General features: G+C 39.5%; 2 protein-coding genes across 5 annotated transcripts; both read left to right on the forward strand.

Moving 5' to 3' along the window:
• Positions 1-1047: 1047 nt before the first annotated feature.
• LOC306860039 (NEDD8-activating enzyme E1 catalytic subunit-like) lies at positions 1048-7419 on the forward strand. Of its 4 annotated transcripts, none has more exons than XM_079401567.1 (18): positions 1048-1096; positions 1212-1791; positions 1994-2108; positions 2227-2307; positions 2386-2468; positions 2554-2634; positions 2750-2793; positions 2886-2950; positions 3917-4072; positions 4208-4310; positions 4419-4532; positions 4622-4675; positions 5329-5365; positions 5600-5681; positions 5829-5929; positions 6014-6077; positions 6158-6212; positions 6316-7419. In XM_079401567.1, exons 3-18 carry the CDS (start codon positions 1995-1997, stop codon positions 6432-6434), a joined length of 1353 nt encoding a protein of 450 aa, XP_079257693.1. In that variant the 5' UTR covers positions 1048-1096; positions 1212-1791; position 1994; the 3' UTR covers positions 6435-7419. The 4 variants fall into 4 exon arrangements, with proteins under 4 accessions (XP_079257693.1, XP_079257691.1, XP_079257690.1 ...); XM_079401565.1 differs by having other exon boundaries at positions 1212-1282; XM_079401564.1 differs by having other exon boundaries at positions 1212-1250.
• Positions 7420-8143: 724 nt separating this feature from the next.
• Positions 8144-11689, forward strand: LOC306860075 (protein FAM13A-like; the record flags this gene model as incomplete). The annotated part of the gene is made up of 8 exons (XM_079401600.1): positions 8144-8158; positions 8223-8340; positions 8424-8630; positions 8744-8921; positions 9134-9260; positions 9452-9507; positions 9638-9724; positions 9947-11689. 8 exons carry the CDS (start codon positions 8144-8146, stop codon positions 9996-9998), a joined length of 840 nt encoding a protein of 279 aa, XP_079257726.1. The 3' UTR covers positions 9999-11689.
• Positions 11690-11726: the final 37 nt, after the last annotated feature.

Here is an 11726-nt window from a genome sequence, read left to right on the forward strand (position 1 = left end):
TCAAACATAATCTTGCATCTAACACGTGCAATCCAATAATCATAAGATGCAATACATCAGAGTTCAATATTCATCTATATAACTACTTATGTTTGTTTCCGTGCATTATATAGGCCTATTCATCTCTTCTTTTTTCCCCTCTTTGGTCTTTGCTTGAAACAAAAATTGCTTTATTAATCTTAAGAATATCAAAAATACTGATAATAGAAAGACTCAAAAATCAACCTTGTTGCACAGTGCTGGAAATGGGTTATGGATGAGAAGTTGCTTGTCAGAGGGTCAGGGTACAAAAAGCATTTACTCACAGATAAAAAAGCACTTTGAGACGATGTGAAAAACCTTCTCCTCACTGGTAGATTCATCATTTGAACCGATGAGGGTTTAGCACTGGTATTGGTAACAACAACAGCATATCTGACAGAATAAAACAAACAATTTATTTAGCAATTATTTTGCAAAATATTGTTACATGGCCTATTGTAAAATTTATTGTATAATTTGTCATAGTAATATAAAATATTTTTACAATTAATATTGGCTGATATACATGGCTAATATTTTAACATGTTATGTTTATCATAGTTTTACAATCAAACCATTTTATTAACTGGTTTTTAGATTTTTAAAATGGAAAAATCTGGGCCTGTGACAAGGGAAAAAACTAAATCTTTGAATAAAAGAATATAAACTATTAAAGACAGTAATACATTCACCCATTGTGACTTTCATGGTCAGAGTGTAAAATTAAAGTATAGCTTGATGCTGTACACAAGCGCTGGTAGTATTTAGTTTTGTGCTGCAGACATAATTTATATTCTTATAATTTACCTTTTTTCAGATAACATGACATTTAATGTCAAACTTTATAAACCAGTGGCGCTGTGCTTCAACACATGCTCAAATCTGCAAAGAAAAAAATCTATTTCTGTCAAATTAAATGACGTTTGGGGTCGTGGGTTACAGGCCTCCAAGTGGCGATAGTTAGTCATAATAATGGAAAAGGTGAGCATTTCGACTTGAACTATGACAGATTCGCCGCCGCAAAGCAGGATGGGTAGGAATGTGACGCTGAAAGTATGGCGGATGGAGAAGAGCCGTAAGTGTCGCAGAATAAACAATGAGCAGCACAGAGGAGCTCATTACAACATTACTGCACGGATATGCGGTCGTGTGCAAGCTTGTTTGAACCTTCGCTCATTTCTTCTTTTTAGGGAGAAGAAAAGAAGGAGAATAGCGGCGCTGACTGAGAAGTTAGTGATGAAATGCTAAGAGCTGGCTGCAGGTTTGAGGATTGCTCAGTATAGGAACTGTGAAAATTCACCCTGCATTTGACTTGTAAACAAAGCAGAGAAAGTAACAAGAATCTAATGATTAATCGGATTTTAATTTGCGAATGGCAAAATATTAGTAGCACACATAATATAGAAGCTTTTTAATAACATTCAAGGCAGCTAATGAAATGTAACATTACTGTATGTCTTCGAGTATAACGTTAATTAAGCCCGATGGTCTTCATTAGGTCTGGTCTGTGTTCAGACAGAACTGTCATTATCACTTTATTAAATCTGAACTTTAACTGTGATTTTCTTAGACGTTGTTGGTTGCGTTATTTTTCATCTTTAACTCTTAAGCCATGTCAAGTGTTATTCCAGTAAGTTCCTGTTTTTATTTACTGTGCTGCATGGGTTAAAGTAAGAATGCTATATCGAAAGCACTCAATAGCTCATTGACCGATAAACCATGTTCAGAAACCTCGGCGTTTTGAAACATCTTCATCACAGTTAAAACAATGTGAGTCAAATGTTTGAAGATTCATGATTGGAGTGCAAAAAAGATTTATAGAGATAACATTTTATCAAATTTTTAAGAAAGCAGAGCCATATATTTTTTTTTTTTCCTTAATTTGGGTTGTTTAGTGTAGTTAATACTATTGTTTTAAATTCTGGTGGTTGCTGCATGTAAGTATATTTAGGTATTTTAATTTTTTTGCCAGCATGGCAGTTGAAGGTTGCAATATTGGTGACTGGGATGGCCGCTGGAGTCATGTGCAGAAGTTCCTGGCGAGAACTGGCCCCTTCACACACCCAGACTTTGAACCTAGTGAGGAGGTGAGAAAACAATTGGACAGTTTTGTTTACTTTTTAGTACTTCATATTATTTAGTTAGTAATATTTTTTTTTTCTCTCTCTATTTTTTATATTTGCACATTTTTCCTCATTTTAAAAGACATTACAGTTTCTGTTGGAAACATGCAAAATCCTGGTCATTGGAGCTGGGGGTCTTGGATGTGAACTACTGAAAAACCTGGTAAGGTCTCTCTATTTTCTTCAATCCAGTACTATATTTTTTAACTTGGTGAAAACTTGTTGATAATATTTTTTTAAGGCTCTGTCAGGTTTTCGTCATATTCATGTTGTGGATATGGACATCATTGATGTCTCCAACCTCAACAGACAGTTCCTCTTTAGGTACGAATGTGTGCATTTTTAAACGGACATCCACGTTTGTTGGCACCTACATTATTTAATTTTGTTTATTGCTAACTTCTTTAAGGTCTAAAGATGTTGGACGACCTAAAGCAGATGTGGCTGCTGAGTTTATAAACCAGCGTGTTCCTGGTTGTAAGGTTGTACCGTATCCTTTAAAATAATGCTATGACAATGACTTTACACTTACTGACGTGCTGAGCACACATGCTTAACATCTCTGTAAATGAAACAAATAATGTATTTTCTTAATTTGATTTCAGACATTTTAAAAAAATTCAGGATTTCGATGCTTCATTTTATAGACGTGAGTGCAGATTTTTTCATTATATCAGAAACCATCTCTATGAAGTATTTATAGAGTCTGTGTCTGATCTATGAATATTCTTTGCCCTGTAGAGTTTCATATTATTGTTTGTGGGCTGGACTCAATCATTGCCAGGCGCTGGATCAATGGGATGCTGGTCAGTTCTGATACATCAAATGCATTTAACTATGAAAACTGATTTGGATTTTTATCAAAAGCCAGTAGACAAATGTTTGCTAAATAATACATTGAAACTACCAGCTCTTTAAAACTACACTGCCCCCTTTCTAACCATTGACAGACAATCCACACAGTCATTTTATTTCCTCATTTATCTGTAATGTTTATATTTACAACTGTTGTATTTTACATTTTTACTCTGAATTGTATTTTTAGTTTTTATTTAAATTATCTTAAATACTTAATTTGTGCAATAAGAGGAATGATGTGCGGCCAGCAGGTCTTTATTTGCTAAATAATCCCTGAAAGGTTTTTGTGTAATTCTGTAAAAAAGTGGAAAGTGACGTGACATACGGCCAAGTATGGTGACCCATACTCAGAATTCATAATTCAGAATTCATGGATTTAACCCATCCAAAGTGCACACACAGCAGTGAACACACACCCGGAGCAGTGGGCAGCTATTTATGCTGCAGAGCAGTTGTGGGTTCGGTGCCTTGCTCAAGGGCACCTCAGTCATGGTATTGAGGGTGGCGAGAGCGCTGAACATTCACTCCCCCCACCAACAATCCCTGCCGGACCTGAGACTCAAACCCACAACCTTTTGATTACGAATCCGACTCTCTAACCTGTAGGCCACGGCTTCCCCAAAAAAGCACTTGTAACAATACTAAAATTATCTATAAAATAGTTTTGCTGTTGTAAATGAACTTAAACTCATTAGTTTTTCTTTTACCACTGAAATTTCATTGCAAATCCTTTTCTTCTTTGTGCATTTTATTTGACTTAAGCTTACGCTTAGGGCTCATAGCTGAATAATCTGTGGTTGTGAAAAGGTATAGGCAGTATTGTAGTAACCATCATATAATGTCTGCCACAGTAGCTATAAGCCCTGACAGACATGTTTTGGTTTGACTGTATAGTTGGTGTGGTTTCTCTTCAGTTGTCCCTGCTCTCTTATGAAGATGGAGTTTTGGATCCCAGCTCTATCATTCCTCTGATAGATGGAGGGACAGAGGGCTTTAAAGGGAATGCAAGAGTCATCCTGCCGGGAATGACAGCCTGTGTAGACTGCACACTGGAGCTTTACCCACCACAAGTACTGTAGTCTCACTCTCATATGCTGTTAATTCCCTTCATCACTGTAAATGAAGGCTTTGCTGTGACCATACAATTGTACATCACTCGTATTGCTGAGATGAAGTGACTGTCTGCTTTTGTCTGTTCTCTTCAGATCACTTTCCCAATGTGCACTATTGCTTCAATGCCACGGCTACCAGAGCACTGCATAGAGTATGTGAGAGTGCTGCAGTGGCCCAAAGACAAACCCTTTGGAGGTGTTTAAACTATATTTATATTTATTTTTAGGAGTTCATATGACTCTGTAATTTTTGATAGTGCATTGAATGTCTCAACATTGATATGTGTTTGCTTTGTGTCTGCAGATGCTGCTGGTCTGGATGGTGATAACCCAGAGCACGTTCAGTGGGTGTTCCAGGAGTCTTTAAAGAGAGCAGCCGAGTTTAATATCACTGGTGTCACCTACAGACTCACTCAAGGTAAAGCCGGCTGGACTGATGCATCTGAGAAACTTCAAGAGTGCTTTCTTATAGACTGTAGTTCTAAGACGTTCATGCTTTTCTTTCAGGTGTAGTTAAACGAATCATCCCTGCTGTTGCGTCCACAAATGCAGTCATCGCTGGTATGGATCGAACAACTGTTTTCCTCCCTTAGGCTGGCCACACACTAGACGATTTTCAAATCTTAAACGATTTTAAAACCATGGGAGACCACAGACATGAAGACAGTTCCACCGATTTTTAGCCTTATAATCCTCTGAACACGCACACTAGACCATACCACGAGACCACACACTTGTCGATCGTAGGAACAATTTCTCAGTGACATGAGATCTCACGGAAACTCCCGAGATCAAACCGTGACTACAGAAGAAAAACAAATAGAGAACAATCAACGTTGTCAGCTGGCTCTCCTGGCGCACGTTCTGTTTCACAGTGAAAAACAAAGTATAGAAAAGAATATGGGTGATGGTCTCTGCTTTTATGGTATGTTTGTTGCTGCCAAGCTTCAGCTACGGAAGCATGCAACATCCGGTAGGTGGCGCTTGCTCGCTCTCATTGGCTATCGCGGATATCACCTCAGAGGCAGCATGATCAAGAGTCCTAAATATCAAACATGTTTAAGTTCAGGGAAGTGCCGTCTCGATTGGGAGCAGTTAAATAATCGTAATGACATGCAAATCGGGCTAAAATCATCTAGTGTGTGGCCAGCCTTAGATTTGTTTTTTTTTTCATTCTTAATTTATGTAGTTGGATTTTTTTTTTTTTTTTTCAGCTGCTTGCGCCACAGAAGTTTTTAAAATTGCTTCAAGGTGAATCATCTATACATTTTGATTCCATCTCTGACATTTTGACATTTCAAGTTTGTTTCTTGGCCAGTAAAAAAAAACCAACAACATTTTTTGTGAAAACCTTTTTAGATCTTACGAACCAAGCTACATTCCTCAAACATTTAACCTTATTTAAAATGTGCAAAGTGTATATTTAAAACATTTTACTAATCACCTAATCTAGACCTTAATTTATGTGTGCCTGTTTTCTTTCAGTGCATATATCCCATTGAATAACTATCTGGTTTTTAATGATGTGGATGGATTGTATACTTATACATTTGAAGCAGAGCAAAAGGTAAAGATGACAATTTAAATCTTTTATCTGTTACACTATCAAGTTACGAACTTTCATTTAAGGCCTCTTTACAAAGATTCAGTTTTTTGAAAGTAAAAGATGTGAAATGATCCCTGCTGTTGTGATATTGCCTGTTATGATTTACAGGAAAACTGTACAGCCTGTAGTCAGGTTCCTCAAAAACTACAGTTCCCACCATCTGCTAAACTGCAAGAGGTGCTGGAGTATCTGACTGAGAATGCTTCTCTGTAAGTACACGATTCCCATTAACTCTCTCTCACTGCAAATGATTTATAAATACTTATCTACTTGAATTTAAAATAATTTTTTAGTCAAATGAAGACCCCAGCTATCACTGCAACACTTGAAGGCAAAAATAAAACACTCTACCTGCAGGTAAGACCGTATCAATATGCTAAGATTCTGAATATAGTGATGTTTATTGTAAATATTAAGGTTTTATTTGTGTCCTTCAGACCATTGCCTCAATTGAAGAAAGAACGAGACCCAATCTCTGCAAAACTTTGAAAGGTGAGATGAAATAGAATTTCCAAATGGTCAGAATGTTGACAGCTTTATCGTTTTTTATAAATGCCATGATTTTTAAATACTATGATTTGTGTGTGTGTTGAAGATTTGGGATTGGCTGATGGACAGGAGTTAGCTGTTGCTGATGTCACCACACCTCAGACTGTCCTCTTCAAGCTAAACTTCACATCAGAAACATGCAGCATTAAACAAGTACAAAATTAATGGCAGTTGTTCCTCAAATTCACCTACAATAGTTTATTTGCAGCATATATCAAATAACCCCATTTATGTGTAGAGTCTGTATTTGCTTTGTACTTCAAACTGTAACATCATGTATTGTTTTCTCATTAATTTGTAACTCCTAATTTATTAGGAATGTTGTCATTTTATCAACCAACAATCCAGACAATTTTACGATTATTATGCAAGGAGGATGAGATCTGTACCACAAAGCAAGTTAAACCAGTTAGAATTAAGTTCTACAAAGGTAGATTGGTGCTTATTGGAATAGTAGCAAACACTGCATGACTAACTTACTCCAGTGCAAGTTAGTCTCAATCACAGGTCATTTGTGTGTATTTGACCAATCAGCATGTCTCAGATGTGCAATGAAGTCATCACCTCTCACTCTGTGTTCATCATGATCTCTTATGCTGTGTAAGCACATTCTTCGTGTTTTTTTTTTATATATATGTAATGAACAATGATGAAACCAATCCTGTGTTGGATTTCTTTAAATAGTTTTGTAATACAGGCCTCTGGTAATTCTGTGTCAGTTTTAGTAGGTAGCACTTTACAGTAAAGTCTCATTAGTTAACATCAGCTAATGCATTTACTAACAGTGAGCAATATATTCGGTACAGTATTTATTGATCTCCATTAACCTTATTTAATAAAAATACAAATGTTCATTGTTAATTCACAGACTGCTTGATTTTCATAATGAATGAGTGAATGCTAAAATTCAACTTTTAAAATTAAACGTTTGTGAACTAGTTATCCGGTGTGAACAAATGGCACCTTAGTATAAAGTTTTACCATTATAGTTTTATTTATCTTGTTTTGCCTTTGTGTCTTGTAAAATATGTTTTAAGTTAATGTTTGTACATATTGTTTACGCAGATATTTGTGAAGGAATTTGACCTATAATAAATTCTTTCCTGAAGTTATTAAACATTTATTGCCAAATGAGAAAACTGCAATATGTAGCTGTATTCACTTGAATTTTATTTATTTTATTTCAGTGTCTTAAATGTTAATGTATGCACATTTAGTAATGCAATCAAACACAGCTGGACTGTGTTAAGAATATTCTACATCATCAGTAGAGCGCAATTATGACGCGAGGAGTGCAGTATATGAACATTCTTTTCTAGAATTCTCTGTTGGGAGTTTTGGCGATTTGTGCGGTTGGTGTTTTTGTGCGTTTGGCGAGTTTTTATAGTGAAATTTTCGGCTATTCTTTGGTTTTTGACTTGTTTTCGGACTTTGACTATCGGCTTTGGATTCGCTTCGTGTTTTGACCATCGGTTTTCGACTCCCTTCTGTTTTTGACGCTCGTTTTTGACTGTTTGGACTCCCGGTTTCGACCCGCGGCTTCGGACTCTCCTCGGATTGGTTGATAGCTCTGCCACTGAACCCTCTCGCCCTCCCCCCATCCTTTCCATCCATGGAAATGGGAGCGATTGGTGTTTTATCAGTGTGTGTAAGTATGCGATATGCACACAGCAGATTACTAACAATGACTATCCAGTAAAGAGCTTTATACAGTTTCAGAACATTTAAAAATATATTAGCATATTTGCTTTAATTTTCAAATAGCCAATTGTAAATTTGTATTAGTGTACATGTGGGAACAATAAATGTTTCCGGGCTATGAACTCTTAGATATTAAAATGTACACTTGTTAGAAATAAAAACCCTTCTCATGCATGGTGTGCTGTGCTGTACAATTCTAAGTTAAAGATTCCAGATTTTTTTGGTTTTCTACTGATCCTTCGGCATGTGCAGGTGGAAACACCAAGAGCCGTGTTCGGTGTGCCCCTCATCATCCTGAGGAAGAGTGGACAGATGAGGCAGGGTCTTCCTCTGGTGCTCACACACATAGTGGAGTTTGTGGAGAAGCACGGTGAGTGTTTGACAGTGTTTCTCAGTGTTTGTCTCTTGTATGTAGAGGTTGTGTGTATTTGTAAAATGTGTGTTTATGTTTAGGTCTCAGTAAGAGTGGCCTGTTCAGAGTCGGAGGGTCAGTGAAACGCTGCAAGGAACTGAGGGAAAGTTTTGATGAAGGAGGCTTTCCAGAGTTTGACAGTAGGGATGTTCTTACTTCAGCCTCCTTATTGAAAGTTTTCCTCAGGGAATTGCCTGGTGGACTTATTCCAGAGCCACACAGGACACAACTGCTGAAGGTGTTCAGGGGTAAGTGAAGTTGATGGTGATGATGAGTGAACATTCTAAGTTAAGTACTTGCTGCTCAACAAAACAGATTTATAAGATCTGACTCAATCATACTGAATCCTTGTATTTTGCAGATTCAAAAAAGGAAGAACTGAATCAGGCTGTGAGGACTGTGCTGAACAGTCTTCCAGAGGAACATTTTAATGTTCTCTGCTACCTAATGTTCTTCCTGTCTCGTGTTGCTGCTGAGAGTCATCTAAATCTTATGACATCTGAGAACTTGTCAATAGTTTTTGGACCCAACATCTTTCAGTAAGTGTTTGTATGTGTGTATTCAGCTGATATAGTCTGTTCTTCAGAACACATTACAAAATAACAGAAAGGACTGAGGTGTCTAGAATTAAATGCACAAGTTTTCAGGATATTATAAGACACAGAGACCTATCTGATGGAGCTGTCAGTCATAAAATGAAGATGGGGTGTGTGGTGTATTTAGTAAGGTAACATGTTATTTGCATGTGCAGTGTTCCTTTCAGCCCCGCCATGGTTGAAGAACAGGGGCAGTGTAACACTTTGATTGAGCACCTGCTGGACAACCTGATCCACTTGCTGCCAAACATGTACCCTCTTGCATCCACCAGCAACACAGCAGTGAGTTTATACTGCATTATAAATGTATGTTTCAAATGATGGTTGCATCTTTGTGTGATTGGGCTGATGAATTAAATCAGGATGTTGTTAACTTTTAATCATTGCTAGTGTGTAGGAGTGAAAATAATAACAGAAAATTCTTTAGTTTTGTATATATCTGAGAGATTGAAAATTTTTGTGTGTTTGAGGAGGAAAGGGACTGGACTAATGAAGAGTGTGTCCAACAACTGCCACTCAAAGAAATGAGGTATATATGTTGAAATCACACACACGTGCAGATACTTAGGATGGTGGTCATTATAGGATTATTATAATTAATTCATTGTAGTGTGCTTGTCAGTCAACGTTCATGCTTGTTTTGTGTATGTATGTTCCAGATTAAAGCTTCTCAAAATTGGACGACTTGGGCGATTGAGAAAACGATTAAGATGTTTTTGGAGAAAGTTGTGCTCATGCACTTATAGGTACACAGTAGGATCACAGTAGACAACATTTTTATATTCGATGATGAAAAAAAATTGAGAAAGAGACTGATCTGGTTGTCCTGTGCATGTGTTCATAGAAATTTAAGAAATTGCTATAAATAAGACTAGATGAGAGTAAGTTAACATTAAAATTATATGGGTCATGAATGTTAAGTGAACAAACTCTTTTCTTTCTTTCTTTTTCATTCCTTCACTACATAGCAGTGACATAGAGAGTGGAGAAGCCTCTGGAGACCCAGATATAGGAGAGTAAAAGACACTGTGGCTTATGAGGGTCACCACAAAACACTAGGGCCAGTAAGGTTCATTGCTAGACAGTGGGGCCGGTGAGGGCCACCAGAAGACAGTGGGGTCGGTGAGGGTCACCCGGAAGACAGTGGGGCCAGTGAGGGCCACCAGAAGACAGTGGGGTCGGTGAGGGTCACCCGGAAGGCACTAGGGCTGATGAGGGTCACCCGGAATGCACTGGGGCTGATGAGGGTCACCACAAGACAATAGGGTTGGTGAAGTTCATCGCAAACCCTGGGGTCGGTGAGGGTCACCGCAAGACACTGGGACTCGTGAGGGTCACCACAAGACATTGGGGCCAAATAAAAGTCACTGTAAAACGATGGGACCGGCAAGGGTCACTGCAAGAAATTGGGGCCAATTAAGGATCACCGCAGAACAGTAGGGCTTGCAAGGGTTAAAGCAAAACACTGGGGCTGGTGAGGGTCACCACAAGACATTGGAGCCAAGAAAGGATCACTGCAAAACAGCGGGGCCAGCGAGGGTCACTGAAAAACATTGGAGACACTGAGGCAGGTAAAGGTCACCTGGAAGACACTCTGTTTGGTGAGGATTACCACAAGGTAATAGGGCCAAGTTAAGGTCACTGCAAGTCACTGGCGCTGGTGAGGGTCACCGCGAGTCATTGGGGTCAGTGAGGGTCACCAGAAGACAGTGGGGTTGGTGAGGGTCACCAGAAGACAGTGGGGTCGGTGAGGGTCACCAGAAGACAGTGGGGTCGGTGAGGGTCACCAGAAGACAGTGGGGTCGGTGAGGTTCACCGGAAGACACTGGGCCCGGTGAAGGCCACCAGAAGACACTGGGGTCGGTGAGGGTCACCGGAAGACACTGGGGTCGGTGAGGGTCATTGCAAGATAATGAAGTTGGTGAGGGTCACTGGAAGACACTGGGGCTGATGAGGGTCACCCGGAAGGCACTGGGGCTGATGAGGGTCACCTGGAAGGCAGTGTTGACAGTGAGGGTCACCACAAGACAATAGGGTTGGTGAAGTTCATCGCAAAGCCTGGGGTTGGTGAGGGTCACCGCAAGACATTGGGGCCAAATAAAAGTCACTGTAAAACGATGGGGCCGACAAGGGTCACTGCAAGAAATTAGGGCCAATTAAGGATCACCGCAGAACAGTAGGGCTGGCAAGGGTTAAAGCAAAACACTGGGGCTGGTGAGGGTCACCACAAGACATTGGAGCCAAGAAAGGATCACTGCAAAACAGTGGAGACACTGAGGCAGGTAAAGGTCATCTGGAAGACACTGTGTTTGGTGAGGATTACCACAAGGTAATGGGGCCAAGTTAGGGTCACTGCAAGCTACTGGTGCTGGTGAGGGTCACCGCAAGTCATTGTGGTCAGTGAGGGTCACCTGTAAGACACTGGGGTGGGTGAGGGTCACGGCGAGATACTGAGGCAAGTGAGGGTCACCACAAAGGCACTGGGAGGGTCACAGCAGGACATTGGTGCAACTGAGGGTCACTGCAAAGACACTGGGGCTGGTGAGGATCACCACTCACCACAAAGACATTGAGTCCGGTGAGGGTCACTGAAAGACAATGGGGCACTTGAAGGGCACTGGAGATGGTGAGAGAAGATGGCAAGTTTGATTATGAAGACACAGACATGACAGATGCTGATGTTGCTGACACAAATAAAGCTTCAATCATTTAGTGACTCTCTTTATTCTTGATTATGTCTGAACTCAG

Source organism: Barbus barbus (assembly GCF_936440315.1).
Source record: "Barbus barbus genome assembly, chromosome: 40".
In the NCBI taxonomy this organism is placed as follows: domain Eukaryota; kingdom Metazoa; phylum Chordata; class Actinopteri; order Cypriniformes; family Cyprinidae; genus Barbus; species Barbus barbus.